This window comes from Centrocercus urophasianus, unplaced genomic scaffold (assembly GCF_019232065.1).
Source record: "Centrocercus urophasianus isolate 14NV4802_14NV808 unplaced genomic scaffold, USGS_Curo_1.0 seq_10, whole genome shotgun sequence".
Taxonomy (NCBI): domain Eukaryota; kingdom Metazoa; phylum Chordata; class Aves; order Galliformes; family Phasianidae; genus Centrocercus; species Centrocercus urophasianus.
In genome coordinates this window covers 87,522,611-87,535,180 of record NW_024884142.1, presented here as the reverse complement: position 1 = coordinate 87,535,180, position 12,570 = coordinate 87,522,611, and the positions used below count along the sequence as shown (strand labels likewise).

The window sequence follows — 12,570 nt, the reverse complement described above, 5'->3', positions numbered from 1 at the left end:
AATGGCACCGGTTTGTCTCAGAAGCAGAGCACTTGACAAACTTACTCTCCCCAGGTGATGGCAGCAGTCTGCGAAGCCAGTCACACTAAACTACTTCTACAGTTGATTGTAAACTTTGGTTTATTTTTATTTTTTTTTTTTTATTGAGTTCTCATGGTACAGCAAGCATGTCTAGGATGAGAGGGCAGAGTTGAAGAGGAGATGTACTGTCAGTCTGTCTTTAGTCTGGCATGGTGAGACACCTGCTCGGTCAGGCCTGCTTTGATAGAGTTTCTAACAGACTGCCTCATATGATCCTCCACCAAATTATCACTCATGGGCTTCAACACCTGTGGAATGAGAAACGTGCAGAAACAAAAAAATGAGGTAACCAAAGAAAATAAAATATAAAAAAAACATACAAAAAGATGAGACTTGAAATAATGGAAAAATGTGGAATGCTGAAGCCTGACACAAACTGGCATGAACTGAAATAGATGAGTTTCGCTGCTACACTAATGAGGTTAAATCAGTCACATGCTATGAACACAAGTGATATCCCTCCTACACAGCAGTATTTCTCTGAATTCAAACCACTTTACAGTTCCTAGAAGGTGGATGTGCAATTCCATACCCTATATGCAGCATCAGTCTGGTATGGTTACAGCATTTATGCAGACCGGCCCAGACGGTCCAGCTTATTGTCCTATATGTGTAAGTTGTGAACACTTCAGATACAGAAAGAAAGTTAAAAACACTGGCTAGTTTTTCTTCTTGTTATTGTTGGATGGGAGTCGCTGTCGCGGCACTGATGTAAGAGCACGGCGAATTGTTCGGCATCTAAGGACTTCAAAGAGTTTGAAAAACACCTAGAACATGAATTGAGCTGTTAGGAAACGTGGCTCTCAGAAGGCAGCAGATAAAGTCAGTTAAGTTCAGAAAAATCTGATTGCCAGCAACTTCTTACCTTCCTGGGATTCCTCTGAAGCATGGAGGGAAAAGAAAGAAAAATCAATGGAAAGAATATGGGACATACAGAGAGTGACTCAGACCAGGACCAATAAATGCTCTGCCTGTTATCTGTGATGTAGAATAACAACAGAAAGAGCAAACTCCTTTGGAGAACACCTTCCTCTAGCCCACAAAAGCTCCTGCTGCCGTAAACCACGTTCTTCCCCTCCTCAAGGAAGGCCAGTGATCAAACTAAACCCACATGCTCTAGGTATCCTCCAGCAGAACTGCTCTCACAGGGAGCAGTGCACAACCAGCTGACACCCTCCACTTTTCCTGCTCCAAGCTCAAAAGCAAGAAGCTACAGTGGTACAGAAGAGCCTCAATTTTAACCACTAATCAAGCAGTGTAACTCAATTTAGTGTATTTTCTCATTTCCTTCCTTTTATTAGAAATCCACTTTTTCTCTCCAGTTATTTCAGAGTAATTCATTATCCTACACAGCTGCCAGAGACAGGTTGAGTATACCAGTGCCTACAAAAAGCCTGGAATAAAGTTATTTGAGATGTACAAGACTGCATCTGCATAGGAAGCTCCAGTTATTTGTTTGTGCTGAGCAGGACCTATTTTAGCATCATCCTGGGTCAATTCAGTCAGCCCTTTTAACTGGTAGTAACAACAGCTCTAAAAGCACTTCCCTTTTGTTGGCATCTAATATAGCTACTAGAAATGTTCCAAAAGCTACTTGGAAGAGTTGATCAGTTGGTCAAGATCTTCACACTGGCTGTACTGGGATAGCTATGTCAACTGGATTCAGACAAAAGATCTTTGTACAGATGCCTTTGGTACTGTTGACACTCAAGTCTTCTCGTTTTTGTCTAACAAGCATCACAGTAACCATGCTATCTGAAGTATCACACACAGCACAAGTTTTCCAGGAAGAGGAAGGAACTTGGTGTACAACAACTACTGCAAGTCTGTCTGGTCACCCACCAGCCATTTTCCTTCAGGTCTAATTAATCCTTCAGAGACACACCATTTGGTGAAATGCAAAGGACAGCACTGTTTTTAACATCCACATTTCTTAAACCATTGGAAATATTTTACCCAGCTCATCCACAATGCAGGCCTGCCACTTTAAACTTACCTTTAAAAGCACAATTTTTCCGCTTCAAGAAGTAGTAAGATTTTTTAAGAGTCCCTCCACTCTTACCATTCAAGCATCTAGTAAGGCCTGTAACATTCCTGGGCTAGCATTGCCTGTACACTCTCCTGCTAAAGAGATCAGTCACATTTCTAAGCTAATTTTCCCTTCAGCAAAATTAGCATTCTTTATTAAGTCTACACCAGCTTTTCACTCACAGCACTGAACAGAAACTATTTTGTATGTTTGCTCAAAAAAAGATTTGTCATTAAAATAGATACCAACCTGTTCCCATATAGCTTCAGCGATCTGATCAATGGCTGTTCCAACTTCTCTGAATTCCCCAGAGTACTTAACGTATGCCCACGTACAAAAGGATATAAGAGCCATCCCCAGCACAAGATTACACAGGGTAGCTATGGAGTTCATACCAAGGAACCCAGTCAGTCCTGAGATTATATACATGGCAAACATGACTGCAAATAGAGTGGCAGGGGTACGAGCAGCGTAAAATATGTTTTTGCCATCATTGTGCTTCACAAAGTTTGCATAGATCTCGTCGATTTCTGCCTCAAGCTGATCCTGGTAGCGCCGACAGAACTCCTCCCCTCCCATCTTCTTCACAGAGCAGAAATGCTTGACAGCTGACTCTTTGAAATCCTGGTGCTTCCGCTCAAGATCCGATGGGGCAATGTAAGGCTTATCTCCTCCACAAATCTGCAGGAACAATCAGGTGGCGTCAACACAGCATCTTGTCCTGTACAGACAGCAAACCTGCTCCTTGCTGCTTACCCTTCAAACCACTATCAGACTGACTCCTGCAATTTTCCTCTGTAAGGTCTGGAGTGCCATCCCAAGGGAAGCAGCTAAAAGTACTCTGCATCATGGACCTGCAAATGCCTAAACTGCCTGACTGTATACAAAGCCATAGCACATGACAGGACTAATACTTTCTGTATTCTCCTTCAGGTAAGCCCATAAGGAGAGGACATCAACTCCACCGTAATTTCCTGCTACGAAGAGGGAAAAAGCAAAGAACATCCAGAGGCAGAGAAAGCTTGGCTAGAGAAAGGTTAAATAGCACTCTTACGCCCTCCCCTCAGCTTTTTAGTTCAGACCACCCACCCCAATGAGAAGATCAGCAACGAATCTAGACAAGCAGGGCAGATTTGGCCCACTCAGTAACTCGTTGGTTATTGTTGCCACTCACAGGCTCCAGGGAACTCACCAGGTGATGCAAATTAACAAAAACTAGCTGCTGACAGCATCTTTAGCCTGTTCTTTCCTAGACTGCCCTCTAGGACAGTTGATTCAGTTCAACCTGAGAGAACAAGTTTCTGCTGAAGGGAAGAGAGCAGGGACTCAGATGGATACCTGCATTAAGGACACCCATCATCTTCCTCCCCCTAAATAAGCACAAGTACAAAAATGGTTACGCTCTTAAGGACTAATCTGTAAAACTGTCGTGTGACCACGAGGGCTACAGTCAGAGAGTCCCTAGAACACAGATCCAAACTGCTCACATTTCAGTCCTGACTCCTTGAGTCCCTCACAGTCAGACTACGCCTGAAGATTCTTTCCATGTGACCTTAAACTACAGCCTTCATCCTGTGACACAGGCAGACTTATCACAGTGCTCATCATCTCATTCTTCAAACACAACCTTAACTTTCTCCTGCTGCTGTTCCTCCAGCTGGACACAGAAAGATCACTTTCTCAGAGTACAGCACATCCTTTCTGCCTCACAAGATGTACATCTTCACTGGCTAGCTTTTTCAAAGCAAATCTCACTGTTAAAATCCTGACACCATCACCCCACCTGCTTGAGTTGAATAAGCACCTTCCTGCTTTTTCTTTTTTACAGTTCTCCATAGCTAGAAAGCTCTCTGGAAAACAGCTACTAATCTCTCATTTTCCAGAACAGTCTTTCCACATTCCCCAGAGTACTGTAATAAGAGGAGATCCTTATGCATCAAAACCATGGCTTGCCATGCAGATACTGCCACTGTTCTCTTACGCTGTGTGCCTGCACTTGTTTTTCCTTACATTTAAGATCATTAAGAGAGAGTGTTTACGCATACTCAGAAAGAGGGTTTTGGCTCACGAGGAGAGCTCAAGGCACTATGGTAAGAAATATCCATACATAACCCAGCCTTAAGCCTCGTTCCTGAAAAAAGAAGTTTCAAAGCTGTGTCACATTACGAGCATTTGGGACTTCTGGATAAGAACTGATTTAAGATATTTGTGTTTCATCTCTACAGCAATATAAAAATATACAATACTGAGGGAAATTACTATGGAAACATGAGTCTGTTTAGGAGAACATTTGTTTCTGTTTATTCCTTGCTCCAAGTAAGGAAGTCCTACAACTATGGTATCTTAGTAGCCAATAAAAAGTCAAGACAGGAAAACAGACTGGGCTTTTTTTTCTTCCCTTCAAATACACAACAAGTTATTTCAAGAGATATCCAAAAATGGAAACAAATGAAGGAGTCCCTCTACATCAGCATTCTCAGCTCAGCCTGCTAACAGCTGAAACTGCCTAGCCTGCCACTAACACTAGGTCTTATTCTAACTTCAAAACAGAAAGCTATTTCAGTGATTAAGAGCAGAATTTGCCCGCTTAGTGGGGAGCTGTGTTTGTAGCATGTTATCACCCCCACTGGTCCCCTCCCCAATATAAAGTTTCACAATAAGCATAGTCTCGTTAAACTTTCAGACATGCAACTGCTTTCAGAATTGGCTGTGATAAAAACCTTGTGTAACACTATGAAATCCATCTATATAAGTTACTAACTTAAAGAGAAAAAGCAAGTAGGAAATGGCATACATAGTTTTGGTATTACAAAGGTTTGCTTCAAAGGATTTTAATCCACATATTTGACAGCTAATAGACAATTGCTACTCAAAACTGTGAAACCATACTAGAACTCTACCCTCAGATGCCCTGACACCACATCTCCTCACTTACCTGTCTATTTCATGTTACAAGATCTTTAAGATGTGTCAGGAGCAGCAGCAGGAATCCACAGGTGGTTTCTTACGAACTCCCATTCCCACACTGCCCCACCAAATCCTATCTCAAAGAAACCCAGATGCACTACATCAGACACCCATCCTGGCTGCCTAAGCTATTTTTTCCCCCATTAACACACTCCTGACCTACACCAACCACTAAAACAGAAAACCCGTATTTACATTCAGTTAGAAAAAGTTTTGTTACCATACCTGCTCCATGCCTTTACTGTACAAGTCTTTTGCTCCTGCCACAGCAGCAAGATTATTTGCCTCAGCTGTTGCCTAGAAAACATTGAGAACCACTTATCACTATAGTGCTACCAGCTAGTTTTACACAAGTATCTGCACTGTCCAACATATTCCAGCAACCACCACCAAACATAAAGACTGCCAAGAAAATGCCCCACACAAACAAGTGAAGGTTGGAGATATACATTAAGATACATTACGGACCAGGAGAAAGGTTTTTTCAGCTAACACAACTCTGAACAAACTCCCATGTGCTTGTACAGCTTGTTACTGTGAGCAACCTCTTCTGAGTGTTCTACTGTTAAAAAGCAAATAAGGATCTCTGAACTACTGAACATTAATCCTGACACATCGCTGTCTGTGAGGAAAGCTGCAAGCTGGTATTAATTCTGCACTATGTGCAGTTTTGGTGTCAGTCTGTAAGGACTTATACTACTTTCAAACTGTGCCACATCAGGGACAGTTATTCTGGCTCATACTGCAAGATGTCATCATCTCTACCTCTCAGCCACATTTACAGCATGTTAATTAGAGGACATGGTAACCACCTCTTTCATTGTGAAAAGTTCTCTCAATCACCCACTCTCCCCAGAAGTCTCAAAAATTGTTTCCTCAACTATTCTGGGTATTGACTTGCCCTCCATGTTTTAATGAAGTGACACTAAAAGCTTAATTTTAACCATTTGATGTGGGTAATATTTTAACTGGCTCTAGAGTCTGTACTCAGAAGAAAACTATCACAAAAATCTGAGTGTTCATCACATAGCTTTATACAGTCACTATTTCTAATTACTTTATAGCTGATTACACCCTCTTTGGATCAACACAGAAAGGAAAGTTCAGTGTAGTTACCTGATCTTTGTTGCACATGTTTGTTTGTTAGGAGCCCAACACTGTGAGACAGTAGTATTAGCTGCACTACTATAATCTTTCTCCATTTTGTCTACTAAGGCTGATACTAAAAGCCCTCTGAATACTGTCTGAAAGACACTGACAGAAGAGCAAGTTATTAAAGGAAACTTATGCCTGAAATTGAAGCAGGTAAAAAAAAAGAAACAATGCCCCCTGCTTCATTTGCTTTCAAAGCACACAGTTCCTTCAAGAATTACAAGTGTGTGTGTGGAAGCTTCACATTCCCAAGGGTCGTGACCAGGACTTATGAAATACACATCTACTATCAAAATACCTGCAGCATAGACTTTGGATGAGGTAGCTCCTCTCCTTGATAGATTTTAATGTAAGCCTAGAATCAAAAAGAAAAGGTTTCTTACTTCTTAAGCATATATGGGTAAGAAGGAAAGAGAAGGCATTACACAGAGACAAAGCTCATGAATTATTACTTTGCCATAATGACAAATACTCACACAAGTTTCTCCATACATAAATATCTGTCACTTGCCCATTTATCCCTAGTGCTTTAACCCCTTTACATTTCAGAAGCCTAACATGAAGCTCCCATAATCTCCAGTTAAAACAAACCGAAGCAGTACTTGCTTTTAACAGAGCATTTCAAGTAACATGCTTTTACTGGTATTAAAAATAAGCTGTTCATCTCCACCAAAATGGTTCTCTTTCAATAGCCACTGGCAGGCTTTCTTAACATGCAAGCACCAATAAACTATGCAGTTTGGCTTGTACTTTTTTTTTTTTTTTTAACTCTCTTTGGTAGCTATTACTTTGATAGCTATTTCCTTCAACTAAAACTCCTCAGTTTTCCAACTCAGAGTTCACAATTTCAGCTTTAGATCCAGACCAGGGAATGCTTTTTCCTGCACAACTGTTCCCAGGTTGGCTACTGCAACATGAATTAGACTGCTTTTCAATAGCCAAACAGTTTTATGATGCACTCCTTTTTGAACTGCCACTGAATATGTACTCCCTGCACCCTATGAGATCAAGCCTCACTAAAGAAGAAAACAGAGCAAGCTATATACAACCATGTGAACACCAAGAGACAGCACACCAGCTTCAGAGCAGATTTTATGCTTGTCAAAGCAGCCATGAGTACTGCATCCCACATCATACCTTCCACAAAGCATCTTCTTCTAAGCATACATAAAACAACATCTACGTGTTAGAGTTCTGGTCTCAGATTCCACTCCACGTCAGTACTTCCATAACACCAGCTGACTTGCCATCAACACATGTTCAAAAGTAGTAATGTAAAATTCAAGTCATTAGGGATGCAGCTTTCCCATATGAAGCCAGCTAAGTCCTTTCAATTCAAAAAGAGCTATAAACCAGACCAATTCCTGGTGACGTTGGAATCATGCTACCATGTTACTCCTGATGTCATCATGATATCAGAACAGCTCAAGAGTTTAACAGCTGCAAGTACCCACAAATTTTATAGTGCACAATGGTGTAACACATGAAGATGCTTTCCTGCACTCACGTTGCATATTACAAATTTGGAGGGATAGAAAATAAGATGAGTTTTACTGCACACCTAGAAGCTTAGGAGCTGGATTTCTACCTGTCAGTGAGAGCTTTAAAGAAAACCAAAAAACAAAACACCCACCCACATAAATCCAGACAAACTAGATTCTCAAAATAGTAAAAACAAAGAAAAAAAATCTCTATCTGATAGAACTTGAAGTATTTTAGCTTATTACAAAAAAAAAAAAATTGCTAACAGCAGATTGCAAAGGGCTATTGTGTTAAGCTGTGTGCCAGTTCTGGAAAGTCAGATAATGAAAGTAAAACTGAGATGATCAGTGGATGTCAGCCTAGATACCTTTATCTTCTCTGGGAACAAGATATCCTAAAATTAGAATATTTTCTTTCAAGCCATTAACAAAAATAATTAGCATGAGTTTGCTTACCTTGAAGTATTCTACAAGATCTCTACAGGTCACCTTGGATCCACTAATCTCTTTTTCTACCAAGTTCTCAGGGGCAAGCAGTAATGGTACCAAATTCCGCAGCTCTTTCTTAAAATCCTCATCTATATCTGGGAAAAATTTAGTTTCAGAAAACAATCATTAGTTCTCTTTTCAATCTTATATTTCCTAAAGGAACACTGATAACCCATAACCCTTAACCCTTCAAAATAGCAACACAACTGCATTTTATTTTATTTTATTTTTTTTTTTAACTTTTCAAGTCTTAAATACATGCTACGCCTCCATTAAGTTCTATTTTCTCCTGAAAGCTTGAATTCAAACAGAAAACTGAGTCCTGTAGACCTTGTAACATTCAAAGTACATTTCCCAATTGCACCAGTCTCTTACACAACCTATAGGTTGTTTGTGCCTTCAGCACAGAACTAGCCAGCATCCCACTATTGCACAGTCATATTTTTAGCCTTTGCCACTCTAATACATTCTCTCTACTGGGAGAAGCACAATAATGAGGAAATCCTAGCTGCCTCCCATTCCACAGTGGCAAAATCCTACAGCTATTTTACAGTCATTCCAGTTAGACCTTTTCATTTAGCGAGTTCTTAAAGAAAAGCCTTTCAATATTAAGAAAAGTCTTTTAATTTTACAAATGCTCATGTCTGCAATTTTTTTTTCTTTTTAGAATCCTATTTAATGACCTTTAGGTATGTCTCACACTAATTGACACTACAGTCAACACCTAGATGCAAAGAAAGATATCCATCCCCTTTGAATTGATAAGAACACACAATACATGTTTCTAGATACCATCATTTCACCTTTTAGCCCCATATTTTTTCAATAAAACATTTCAATGGCCAACTATATCAGTGTTTAACTTTCATGACAAAATTAATTCAGTGATCTGAATAAAGAACACACAATAGAGATTTTCTTACCATTTAATCTCCCATCAAAATTTGGATTTGTTGCAACTTTAAGACCAGGGTGGGGCAACAGGAAACAGCCAAGGTTACTGAAACAGGAGTGAATATGCTTCCTTACATTCTGCAGCTCTTCATGTTGGTTTTGCTTCACCTGAAGAAAAAAAGCATTAAGAACTGCTGACAGTTTTGCAGCACTGCAAGAAAGACTGAGCATCAGTTTAAAAGCAGTAAGAGCACAAGACTGTATTTAAGCTTTCATTCTTGAACCTAGAAATGTAGAGTTCCAAATCCCAGAACTCTATACAAGTGGAAAAGCACAAAGAGTGAGGTCATTATGCATCACTATCTTGACAGTGAGGCATCACTTATGCCAGACCATGATACTAGGACTACTGTAAATAATTTACCTGCAATCTTTTCTCCAGGAACTTTTTTCCTCCTTCCAAGCCATATGCATGCTCATAAGGGTAACTCCAATCTCTAATTAAGAACATTAGTGTCTATAACAGGAAGAACAACAGTGGTTAATGGTTTGTATCATTCCCAAAGTCGAGAACTATGACACATGATTATTTTAAGATTGAAAAGTCTAAAACTGGGCTACTGTGAATGAATGAGCCTTATAGCTTTGTGGTGTAAGTAGCAGCTCATTTAAAAGACACCACACACCATCACACAAGCAACTGTGACTGATTTCTTATCTGAAAAGTAGTATTTCAGCATCTCAAAAAAGACAGCTTCTCTTTTCCATGGGTTTACTTTTTGCTACCTCTGAGGGATTACATGGTCCATCCTCCTATTTATTAGCTGAAGATATAGAACTAACCTTGATGTTAGCCTTACATTAGATGAGGTGCTTTTAAAGGCTCCATCTTACCTGCGCCAACACAAGAGCACAAAGGACTCACACAAATATTCTAGAACAAGACACAAGTTGTAAAAACTTGCCACTAGTACCTTTAAATGTTCAGAAGGATCATTTGATAATTCAGATTGAAAGGAATCTCAGACTTTGTGTCCACTAAACGTAAGAAGCCTCAAACCTTTCTCCAGATTAGCCAATAGAGAGAGGAAGTTAGCAATCTAGAGAACTCAAACACTAACATCACTGATGCTTCAAGTAAATGAAACACAGTATGGCCCTGAACAGTATTTCAAAGCTATATGACCTATACTCACAAACACACAGCAAAGACCAACCACAACTCAAGTAGCAATGATTAGGAAGGAAAAAATGAAACTTTTCTCCTTAATGTCAGCACAAGACTTGACTTTCATACCTCCTTAATGCTTAAGCTCATCTTGTAAAGATGAGACTAGCTTGAGGCAAACTAATTTATCTTCATACATTATCCTGAGCTCATTTTCTACACATTCAATTGCTTACAACACATTTAACATGTATACTTACTTGAAACGGCTTTTGGTAAATTTCTTCCATTGCTAGTCTTCCATATTCTGTAAACAACTAATAGAAAGAGTGTAAGAGTGCCACACATAAAACACTTTTCCACTGTAACAACTCACTATGTCACATTACATCACTAATAAATAAAGCATTCAATCTTAAACCCCATTATGGTTTAAAATGGCCAACGCAGCTCAAGAACAAGCACATCAATCTTCTGTAAAACTCAGGAAGGAAATAATTTCCACTGGATTCACAGTGCCACACCAGAATTGTCATGGCACTGCAGCTCAAAATGGGCAGCCTGCAGGCTTTTCTCAGATGAAAGCTGAGCAGGTCTCCAGCCAGCTTCCAACACTTGTCTGCAAGGCTAAGGAGGTAAGCCTGCCTAACACTTGTCCCTTACTTACACTAAAGATCTATTCCTCAGAATTTCAAGGAAGTTGCCTAGACCCAAAGTAGCAGACATTCAAAGTCAAGCAGCTTCCCAGATCTCTACTTCAGCCTGCAATCTCATAATTTTTCTTACTCTTCAGCATAAAATGAAGTGCTAACTTAACTGTCTTCCTCTGGTTACTTTCACCATCTTTCATGCTAAAAGCAGCATTCTTCCTCTCCATGTTAAGCGGGCCAGCAAACTCATGAGAACACAAGTAAAAGATGAAGGAGGCATGCCAGTACCCTCTATAATCAGGCAATTGTTCCTCTGCATTAAAGCTAATCTCTCCGACACTTCAGGAAAAAAAAAAAAAAAATCCTATGTGGACAGTTTTCCCTTTGTTTGTCAGAAGAACATCTGAGAACTTACGAGACAGACTTAATACAAGTGAACTTCTAAGTCCCTGTCATCCTGAGCATAAAGCTTTGAAGAGGCCAAGCATCCATGTGAGAATGGCTTGTTTCTCTGACCCTGACTGCCCACTGCACTCACCTCCCTGCTACGTGAAAGAGACAGAGTGAGAGTATTTCAGACTAGCACATTTTCTTCTCTCAGCCCATGACTCCTTGTCCCCATCTTTACTGGGTAGGGAATGCCTGTGCATTTGCTTCTTTTTAATTGCACTTCCCTCAAATCTCACTATTCACTATAACATAGAGATTTATCTATTCTGACTACACTGAGGTTGCCAAAGGTTATTAAAAGTTATTTGTAAATTATTTAAAAGCCAGACTTTCCTGACCCTTTCTGTTTGCTTGGAAATGTTTTGGGTTTTTTTATGGGGTTTGTTTTGTGGACTCTGGAGTTTTTGGTTGCTTTTCTTTCCTTTGGCATACCACTCTTAACTGAGAACAGAATCAGAAGATTATGTTCAGTTAATTCACTTCTACTCCCAGCACTGGCAGCCAGCATTCCGCAGCACTGAACAAGACAGAAGTCCTTTCAATCAGACGATATATAAATAATCAAGCTGCGACAAGGTCACGACCTGAGCACAGGCAGACATAAGTTGATACAAAACTGCTTTTGAAGCTACAGGTTTTAAGTTAAGGAGATAAAGCTCTTGTACCATTCACATGAAGCCACAATTCAGTAACATTTGACTACAACATCCCATTAGAGGATGAAAATCTCACAGTAGAAAGTGGACAACTCTTATGATTTTTGTTTCCAGACTGAATCGGACTCTCTAGAAGTTTCTCAGCTGAAAAACTAGAAAAGGTTTCCAGGCAGCAGATGCTCTTTCTTCTCCAAGTCACGTTCCCAAATTTCAGTAGAAACCAGTTATGAAACACTGTCAGTTTTCTAATTTTAGGGAAAAAAGAAGAAATATTGGAAACTTCTCATTAAGTGCTCTCAGGAATTACTTCCCATTCTAATCCTTTCTGGAATTTTGGCACTTCCTGTATAGAGAACAGACTTTACCAAATGAGAAGTTTATGCTATATTACTTCTATGCTGTCAAAAAGGAAACATCACAGCATCATGGAGTTGATGCAAATAATGTTTTTATAGGCAGCATTAGTTTTAGCATCAGGTCAGACTCAGTGCTTGCACTAAGGACAAAGCAGCTACCAAATCACAGTTCTATCAGTAGGAAATTCAAGAACAAT

At 39.8% G+C, this 12,570-nt stretch overlaps 1 protein-coding gene across 5 annotated transcripts in view; it reads right to left on the bottom strand.

Moving 5' to 3' along the window:
• Positions 1-102: 102 nt before the first annotated feature.
• ATL2 (atlastin GTPase 2) overlaps positions 103-12,570 on the bottom strand; it is a 35,552-nt gene continuing 23,084 nt past the window's right edge. For 4 of the 5 annotated variants that reach the window (XM_042808737.1, XM_042808730.1, XM_042808746.1 and 1 more), the window contains 8 exons: positions 10,522-10,578; positions 9,518-9,610; positions 9,123-9,261; positions 8,167-8,294; positions 6,528-6,584; positions 5,303-5,374; positions 2,360-2,791; positions 103-329 (listed from right to left, as the gene is read on the bottom strand). In XM_042808737.1, coding sequence (XP_042664671.1) covers positions 210-329; positions 2,360-2,791; positions 5,303-5,374; positions 6,528-6,584; positions 8,167-8,294; positions 9,123-9,261; positions 9,518-9,610; positions 10,522-10,578 — 1,098 coding nt within the window. In that variant the 3' untranslated portion in view covers positions 103-209. The other variant, XM_042808763.1, reaches the window with a different exon arrangement.